The sequence below is a fragment of the Oryza brachyantha genome, chromosome 6 (genome assembly GCF_000231095.2).
Source record: "Oryza brachyantha chromosome 6, ObraRS2, whole genome shotgun sequence".
In the NCBI taxonomy this organism is placed as follows: Eukaryota; Viridiplantae; Streptophyta; class Magnoliopsida; order Poales; family Poaceae; genus Oryza; species Oryza brachyantha.
The window spans coordinates 11,804,301-11,813,998 of NC_023168.2; the positions used below are offsets into that span (position 1 = coordinate 11,804,301).

General features: G+C 37.7%; 1 protein-coding gene across 2 annotated transcripts; it reads right to left on the reverse strand.

Annotated features, from left to right (window-relative positions):
• Window positions 1-1,576: 1,576 nt before the first annotated feature.
• On the reverse strand, window positions 1,577-9,435 carry LOC102714105 (nicotianamine aminotransferase 1-like). 2 transcript variants are annotated; one of them, XM_015838825.2, is made up of 7 exons: window positions 9,090-9,435; window positions 8,071-8,410; window positions 7,755-7,973; window positions 6,908-6,967; window positions 4,807-4,962; window positions 4,648-4,741; window positions 1,582-2,227 (listed from the first exon to the last, which is right to left on the reverse strand). In XM_015838825.2, the coding sequence occupies exons 1-7, from the start codon at window positions 9,362-9,364 to the stop codon at window positions 2,106-2,108; spliced, it is 1,266 nt and encodes a 421-aa protein (XP_015694311.1). In that variant the 5' UTR covers window positions 9,365-9,435; the 3' UTR covers window positions 1,582-2,105. The 2 variants fall into 2 exon arrangements, with proteins under 2 accessions (XP_015694312.1, XP_015694311.1); XM_015838826.2 differs by lacking the exon at window positions 4,807-4,962 and having other exon boundaries at window positions 1,577-2,227.
• Between the last annotated feature and the right edge of the window lie 263 nt (window positions 9,436-9,698).

Sequence of the window (9,698 nt, forward strand, 5' to 3'; positions counted from 1 at the left end):
GGGTGACCTGTTGCAATAGCACGAAAATAAAAAACATTAGCATAGGTAAATGTACGACTAGCGAGTTATGATATCAGTCGATGGTCACGGCTATACTCATACATTGTAAATATGCTAGATTGGTGAGGAGCATCCAAAATTAAATATGCTAGATTGGTGAGGAGCATCCATAATTAATGCCCAAAGTATTAGGCTATGACTGGACCTCGTTAATAAATATCATGGCTCGGTATCATTGTCAGCTTTTTGGATCTTCTATTGGTGTTTTGGCTTTAGATTTCGGACGGTGTTTTTGGCCCGGTTTATAAGTGCTGCAGATAAGTTCAAATCAGATCTCATGAACATTGCCATGACTACACTTAGTTCAAAAATCCTCTCTCAGGACAAGGAGTACTTTGCTGAACTTGCTGTTGATGCTGTCCTAAGGCTTAAGGTATTCACAGGTTTGAGTGGAAGTTGATGTTTAAATATCTTGTTATTTCAACCTTTATATCTGTGATGCTTTCTGATGTCTAGTTCATATTTGTGTTGTCACATGATGTTTTTGTAAACCAACATCCCGCTGCCCACCGCCGTTGGCTTTCTCACCAAAAATCGACTCTGGCGACGGTAGGAAATCATCCGGTTGGGTGATACAAGTCGACTTGGACGGAGGGGAATCAACTTCTGGCGATGCCAAATCGGCCGGCTGTTGGCGGGGATCATCGGCATATGCTGACGTGATCTTTGATCTCATTTACGGGCTCTGGTTATCAACACTTAATGACTCACTGCATAGGCCTCTATTATAACAGCTCCAGCACGTACAAGTTCTAGAACGTGATAATAATATAATAATACAAAATCGAAACATCCAGTATGGGATTTGATGGAAAACATCCAAGGCAGGCGTGAGGACTAAAAATATAAAAAAAATAAACAAGACATTATTATCACGAGCCATACTAAGGTGCTCCATCTTACCTTTGGGATGGTAAGAGTTAATGGTGAATCCTAACCATTGATTTATTTTGTTAATTATCTATAGCTAAATATAATTCCACCTCTTAAATAATAAATCATAGCAATAAATGAAATAATTAATGCCTATAATTATCACGAGCCATACTAAGGTGCTCCATCTTACCTTTGGGGTGGTAAGAGTTAATGGTGAATCCTAACCATTGATTTATTTTGTTAATTATCTATAGCTAAATATAATTCCACCTCTTAAATAATAAATCATAGCAATAAATGAAATAATTAATGCCTATAATTATCCTTTCTAAGTTCGATCACGCACGCAATGGAAGGTGCATAGGAAAATTTATAATTTGCAAAACAAATATGCATAACATTTCAAAATGTCAACCATACTATATAAATTTTCAAATTCATAATACAGGAAATAAAATAGAAATATATTTGAAATTATGAATATTTGAATTATCCCCAAGCATCTAAATGCATATAGCCTAAGTATCGATACAATTCTAGTATCGGATTTGAATTCTGCAAATTTAAACATAAATTTTAACTTTTTATTCAGGTTGTACATACATATGGTGTTCAAGATTTGAAAGTAATTACAACTTAGGATTTGTAAAAAAAATGACAGGCCAATCATGCATTCATTACCTGCTTTATTGGCCCCAATACGTTCTATAGCAGGTTACATAATTTTATTTCTTTATTTCTTTCCTTTTCTATCATGTATTACCTCCGATGTGGTAAGATTAATGACATCCATTAGATTAGTCTCAAATGGATGGTCTAAACTAAATATGGAGTACCGTGAAAAAGTCCTATTATCGCTCATTAAACATCGAAGCTGTAGTGCCTTTTGGGGTTCCAAACGTTCTAACTTTTAAAACTCAGAATTTGTGGTGGCTTACAGCAAGCAGTTTATTTATTTTGTTTTATTTATTCATGTAGAAAATGGAGGCCTGGCAACTTTAGAAATTCCAACGAGCATTGGGATTAGGATCCAGATTTTGTAAACCTTTCTTCTTGCACCAAACATGTACAGGTAGAAGAAGTAAAACATCCAGGAGTTGTACAACTTTATATAACTTTCTGCCATTCCAAGTTGGTGCTTCATTTTCGCGGAGACACCTATGTTGAACTCAATTGGAATGTGATTGATGCCTCCGGCAAAAGGACTTCACCCTTTCGAGTCCTTGCTTTAGCTTTGGTGGATCCAGTGCAAAGGTGATGCGCAACCAGTTTTCCATGCCCAAGCCTCTCCCTGCATAGATTATTTTTCAGCTATTTACATCCCACCAATGATAAAATCTTTATCTAATTTAGACACTCTGCTTAACACCATCATATTAATCCCTAGGAGGTAATATTGCTATCCACTCATGAACCAAAATTGAAGAAAAAAAACTCATGTTCAATAGAGAGAAAGAAACATCTTTACAATCAGTTCATATTTTGGGCAGCTGGCAAATACTGCTGGATCACATCCAGCGTCACTCTACCGGAACTTTCACACAGCTATATGCATCAGCATGAGTCCAATTCGGTCGCTAAAATATAAATTGCATCTGCTAGATTTTGTAACAATTTGAGTAATGAATGGCACTTTATTAATACTCCTATAAGTTATCAAACCCTTGCACTTACAAGTTCTGTTTTCAGTAGTGAAAGAATCAAAATAGAGATCGAGTCCAGGGAAGGTGGGGATTAGATGAGATCATAAGAGAGAATGAGGATTGTATTATTTGGCATCTTACTCGCTCCAAGATATTAAGTTACGACCTAAAATATTGAAATATTTTATTTGGTATCGATAAGAAGTCTTTACCTAACTCCCACAAATGTTAATATGGATGCTGTTTTAAGATATCAGAAAAACTTCAACATTAACAGCGCTATGAAAAGGTAACACAAGTCCAGACATTCAGGCATTGGCGTTTTTGTCTTCCTCTTAACTTTCAAAATGCCATTGTCGGAGAGCCAGTTATAATTTTGGATTCATAAATCCATGTATTTCATACTGAAATATTTTGGAACATGTGTGTTATTACTTCACTGAGCCTTACTGCTTGTTCAAGGATTCTAAAATAGGAATTTAATACCAACTAGAAATTGAAATATCACCCTTAACTTTTCGCTTCTGCTTATGCTTATAAGTCAAAATTTGAATTTTCAACGTAAAACGTGGAGTTGATTTTGAAATTTTTTCATCATAGTTTATTTTTCAGTCTTGGCTTTTAAATCGTTAAGAACACTATACGAAAGTTTTATCCACAAATTATTTTTCGTTTGCAAATACGGCATTCGGTGTTTTCCCCGAAAAAGTCAAACGATGAGCCTCTATATATTATACTGCAGAAATGTGTATATGTTGATCAAGTTGGATAAGCACATAATTGAAACGAAAAACTACAACATTTAATAAGAAATACTCAACTCAAAATAAATTGTGCACTGAAATATTGAAATTATAATGAAGTTAGCATGCTATATAAATTAAAATTTTAAACTTAAAATAGATATTAAGAGAAAATTAAAAATATTATAAATTGATGACAAGTGAAAAGATTGTTTATTTGGACAATCACAATCTTCAAAATAAATTTTTGATGATGCATATACTACCTCCCTTAGTAATTGTATTGCATTTTAGAATCTATGTGGTCAAATTTCTAAATTTACACCGGTACACCCTAGCAAAAGGTATTTATTCCATTGGAACAAATTTGTGCAAACATCATTAAAAATCCCGACATAAAATAAGTCTCAAGCATTTGAATCTTAAATTTTTCTTGTGAGATGTATGGTGCAGTCAAATCACAAGAGCTCTAGCTCCCATTGTAGACCCACACAAAGCGATGCTAGGAGGAAACAGGCATGAGGAAGGCTTCACCTCTGGATGGCTAAGAGAAGAGATGTCTGGTTGATAGGGCAGGCATGGACACATGGTTGTAGACCAAGAATAGGACGACAAAGGTTGATAACATGTCGATGGCAAGAAACATAATGAAACAAAACAAGTGGGTCGATAAGATTAGGAAGGCACTTGGCAATGTGGCAGGGAGCTAGGCACATGCATATTTGTGATACATCGCTTATCAGATTCTATGTACTGTAACAGTGGAAAACATGTTGTTTAGTGTTGTACTATTTGTTCTTGATATAAGGAAATGCATGTCCTGGTGTTAACGATAGTACAATAATCAGGTAGACTAGTGTTTTCGCCTATGGGCATCCTCTTACTTTTTGTTAGATTGCCACTCATAATGAACAAGGAATGAGCATAGCACTGCTAAAGTAGTATAGAACTGGAAACATGTAGAAGTCTTATCGAATACCATTTTTACATACCCTCAAATTGAATTGCATAGTGTTTTCTAGTGCCCAATAGTCCCAATGATATTTCTAATTAGATGAAAATTGTCAATATTGATCTTTTTTTTATTTATATAATGTCATATGATGGTATTAACGCAAAGAACATGTCAGCTTTACAAAAGTAGAATATGTCAGGTAAGCCTTATGATTGGTGGGTGATCAATTTAGTACTATATATGGTTTTCAGTAGCATAGTCTGCCAATTTGGCACTAAAGGGCAGCTCTACACAACAAATGCTGAAAAGTGTGCATGAAAAGGGCATATTCCACACTTCCTGAAAACTACATTATTGTGTTACCACATACCAGGCATAAGTATAACAGACTCCTCCTTTGCCAACTTTTTGCAGAAATCGATGTCATCACCAATGTCCGATAATTGTGATAGATCAAGTTTTACCTGGAGAAGATATGGTCAGTATTAATGGTATTAGGAAATATCAACTCTGATTTTGATTGCCTCACCATCATAAAAAATGACCCCTCTGGTTTGTGAGGACAGGTGATGCACTTTATTTCCTTTATTTCACCATAACATATCTCAGCAGTTTCCTTTAACAATTCAATAGTCTTGCTGAAGAATTCATCATTTGTGTTGTTCATAATATGAGGAATAGCTCCCTGGTGAAGATAATTATATAACTTTGATGCTGGGTTATTTTAAATCATTTGTTAAATTAGGACATGATCTGCACTACAATGACTTCTGGAAATCTAACAGGAGGGTCCACAGATTCATCATAACAAAATGATGGTCCGAACAGCATGGAAAAATACATTGTTAAACTAGCATTTTGCAATAAAAATGTAGTTTTTTTAGCATGACAAAGGATAATAGAAAGGGAGTTAGCATATTATAAATATGAAGCATGGTGTGCTGAACAAATTCCGACTTATAGGGCAAAGAACATTAAAGAACTCACTGGCAGAATGTTATCGAGCCTCAAGACTAGCCCATATCATGTTTTACATTATTAATGAATTTGGGTCACAATCCAACCTATAACACCAATAGTAATATAGCCAAAACATAGACAATCAATCATGTAGGATAATGTTATGGGCTAGGGGCTCATTGGGGATAAACACCATTGCATGGATAGCCGGATGGTGGTGGCTGCTTGGTATGAGAGGGAACTTCAGGTGGGGGGAACTAATTGCAATTCATTGCTTGCCCGAATAAAGACAAAATCCATCCTTATATAGATGGAACTACTTACCCCAAAAGCAACTAGCCAATCTAATCCCAACTAATGTCCTCATCAGGTATAGGGCAGCCCATGGGCCTCAGCCTCTTGGCACGATGCCCATGACATGACAGATAAGGACTAATTTGTATGTACTCAACAGGTCTTTAATATGGACCTGAACCATCCAAATTGTTATACAGAACAAGTATAAACATAAATGAAAAAACATATGCAAAAATGGAAAGAAGATTTCTCGAGTATGAAACTTTTGGTTCCTGCCTGCTAAAATATCACTTGTTTTGCCACTGAATTTTGCCATGTACTATATAACTCTCCGATGTTCCACATTTTAACAATACCATCTAGTAGTTCCAATGACTTTTTCTTATCTTCCTTTTTTCGCCAGAGATACATGAGAACTGTCTTCATACCCCAGCAGGACAACACACTTGAGCATTCTAGCTCTGTCGTTGAGATCTGAACCAGAACCCGTGGGCATCTGAATCCTAAAGCTCCCCCTATTCCCCATCCGTGCAAGACTTGGAGAGATGGATCTGGAGACTTGGAGAGATGGATCTGGATCATGATTTAGTTAGTTCTGGCTCCAATTTGCTTGGTCTGGAGAAAGGTCAAGATGTTCCACCAGTACGTAGTAATGATATTTCCTAAGCATCACAATCAATTCAATTACATATCCAAAAATTTGATCACTCTGAGATAAACCCAACCTGCTTCTGGTTAAACAATAACTACTAATATTTACCACTCTTGATAGCTAATTTCACCAACAGAACAAATATGGCAGTTGGCGCCGAGGAAGATGGTTATGTTGCTGCATGCAGCGGCGAGTTGCCATGGAAGCCAAATGATCGGGACAACAGAGATCTGCCAACAGTGAAACTGAGGTTGGGGGAGGATGCTGGGAAGCAGTCCTGGCAAAGGCACTGCGGCAATCTCATATAAATGTCATCTTGCACAAGACCAAGTTTCGCCAGTTTGATCCTGGATTGAGGAATCCAGAAATTTTGATGGAGGAGAATGGGAATGCAGAGGATTTTTTGCATGTAAGAGTGAGGAGTCTGAGCTCATAGAATAAAAAGGCAAACAAAACAGTACTTGTACAAAAGGGAGTGGTGGACAATTTCGGTGGTATTGAAGTGCCCCCACAAGATTCTAGCGTTAAATATGAAAATTAATAAAATTTCAGTTATAAGCCCAATTTTTCAATATAAGAAACAACACAACAGTACCAACCAAGAGAGTACCTATCAATCATATCAGTAGTTATGCCAACTTAGAGAAATAAGATAAAATAATGTCTGCTAAAAGTAAGCTAGCTAAGCTGTCAAAGCACTGATATGAGTCCATGAAATAACCTGAATAAATGTTGCAGGATCTGTTGTTAGCATTCGAAAGCTTCTGAGTGAATCGACCACCTAAAGTATAAATGGTAAGGTGCCTTCAGTTACTTATTGAACTTCGAGCAAAGGCATTGGATAAGCAATCATATGAAAATTATATCACATAGAAAACTAATTCAATGAAACAACATAAAAAAGGCCATCCTTTTAAGTATTTTCATGATACTAAATACGACAATTCCAGACGGATTATTTGTGCAGTACCCATCATTTATCTGCCAGAGCAGATACAAAAGCCATACGAATGGTATTATATCACTAGGATGACAATTATAGCGTCTTCTAACAACTAGCTGATGTAAAGCCTCTTAGGACTCTTACTCTCAGTATGGATTTAAAAATTTCTTTCAAACCTTCTTAAATTACCTAAACATGATTCTAGATTCAAAAACATGAATAATGAGAAAGATGTTACTTCACATGCCACATACGTATGTTTTTTGTTTGGATAATGAAAGTATGTTTTACACTTCCGGCCTCTGCACCTAAGTGCACACAACCAACTGAAATTATGAGAAGGCACAGGACAGCTGCCTGGTTCAACTACAGTGAAAGAAGATTGACAGAGCTTACCGTCCGTCTCACCAGCAGCGGAAATAGAATAAAATAGAGAGGGATACTACTCACTTGCTTTAATCTACTTTTGTCTGAGTTTAGGCTGCTGCAGGTGTCTAAATTTGGATCGAAAAAGGTGAACGTATGGTGAAAATAGATGAACTATAGCTAAAAAAATTTCTTTGGAAGCAAAAAATCACTCTACCTAACAAAAAGTAAACATAGTTCTTTAAAATGTACAAATCACCTTGGTTTCCTTCAGAATGCCTTTAGGGTCACAAATTGCTATCCACCCGAATCTCCAACCCGGGACAACCCATCTCTTTGATATAGCTCCCAAAGTGAGTACTGGAACGGTCTCTCCAAAGAGACCCATTGGCACAAAAGGAGTGCTTCCATAAACAAGGCGACCATATACTTCATCAGCAATGACCAACAGACTGAGCTTGCTTGCTGTATCAGCAATCTAAATTAAGATGCAAACATAATTTCTATTTGAAGTATGGAACAAATAAAATCAAATAAGGTGTTACCACCCAGCATTGTACAGCCATCATACCAACCTTGGAGAGATGCTCATAAGTGTACACATTACCACAAGGGTTGTTAGGGTTAGTAATCAATATTGCAACGGTATTCTCATCTGCTAAAGCTTCAACAGCTTCAAGATCAACCTCCCATCCTCTCTCTGGAACAAGATCATAGCGTCGGACTTCCATCCTGTGAAACACTGCATGTGCTTCATGTTTGGGGTAGCCAGGCTTTGGAAGCAATATATTGGCACCTGGTTGGCCAAAAACAGACATAACAATCTCGATTGCTTGGGTACATCCAGAAGTCAGCAAAATATCATCTGTACAAAGCTTGTAAGGGAGATCACAGGATAGGTACTCTGCAACAGCTCTGGATTTCAACCGATAGGGATAACAAAAGAAACATTGTGTTAATTAGTAAAAAACAATAACAACAAGGATTTTCACAAATCCACAAACTGGTGAAAGACTATGAATCATTGCTTGATCATGAGACAAGTATGTGTGATTAATTTAAACAATTTCCTAATTCTTTACTTGATTTCACATACAAACTTTATTATATTTCATATGCCCATTTTAGCCAGGCCCTTCTTCATTAAAATTAAATCCAGGAATCAATTGTTTGCCTTTTATCCCTTGGCACAGGCAATATCACAAAAAAACTGAAAATCCATATAAACTAAAACAAGACAATGTGCAGTATCTGTCTTTTGATATTTTTCAATAAACCATCAATCAGTAAACTTCTGTTATAAACAAATTTCATCCAGTCATATTATATTCGAATGGAAGCCATCTAGAATATAAGTATGTCAATTTAACTGTTAACGATAGTCAGGGATTTGATCAAACAAGAATTTAATTAAGCCAATCAATTGATAGCATTGGATTAGATAAAGCGAACTGTTTCAGAAATTGAGGACAGATTGTGTTAACTGAAAAGAAAGGACAGATTTAGTTGTAGTCTAAACGCAGAGGGCCTAAGTACAGAATCACCTATAAAGGATTCAGCTAAGGCAATCCAATCACCAGTGGGAAGTACCGACCGGCGAGCGGGGAGGCTGGTGGCGGGGGAGGTGTAGCCGTTGTAGTCGCCGGAGCGAACGGCGGCGGCGACGGCTTCCTCCGCCTCAGGCGCGGTGCGGAAGCAGGGGGAGGAGGAGGGGTCGCCCTGGCTGAGCGGGATGACGGGCCGCGGGCCGTGCTCGTCCAGGCAAGCGTGCAGCTGGAGGAGGTACCGCTGGATGCTCCGCTCCCCGGCCGCCGCCACCGCCGGATTGGGAGTCGCGAAGCGCCATCGCTTCCCACCACCGCCCTCCATTCGCCGCCGGGTCACCGGAGTTGGGGGATGTGATTAGCGGGCGGAGTCTGCGAGCGACGCAGTGGCGGGCTGATGTGTCGACCACTAGGAAAACGCCGGAGCACTGACGAAAGTATTATAGTTTATGATAGCGGTGATGAAAGCGACGTGTCACTGTTCGGTTTCGCTAGTTTTGGTCTTTAGGGGAAATTACAGGGATGTTATTATAATTTCACTTAATTTGATCTATACCATTGTAAATATGGCTATTTATAAAAATGACATTACAATTCACGTATTCGCAAACATGCGAACAGGCTAGGTCATGCTCTCTCCATTCCAAATCCCCACTACT

Excerpts from the sequence above, each read along its gene's own strand:
- LOC102714105 (XM_015838825.2), bottom strand. The coding sequence starts at position 9,364 with ATGGAGGGCGGTGGTGGGAAGCGATGGCGCTTCGCGACTCCCAATCCG. Across the intron at positions 4,963-6,907 it reads ATCCTGCAACATTTATTCAG|GGAGCTATTCCTCATATTAT; the intron begins GTTATTTCATGG and ends TATCTTCACCAG. Across the intron at positions 2,228-4,647 it reads GTCTGTTATACTTATGCCTG|GGAGAGGCTTGGGCATGGAA; the intron begins GTATGTGGTAAC and ends TAATCTATGCAG.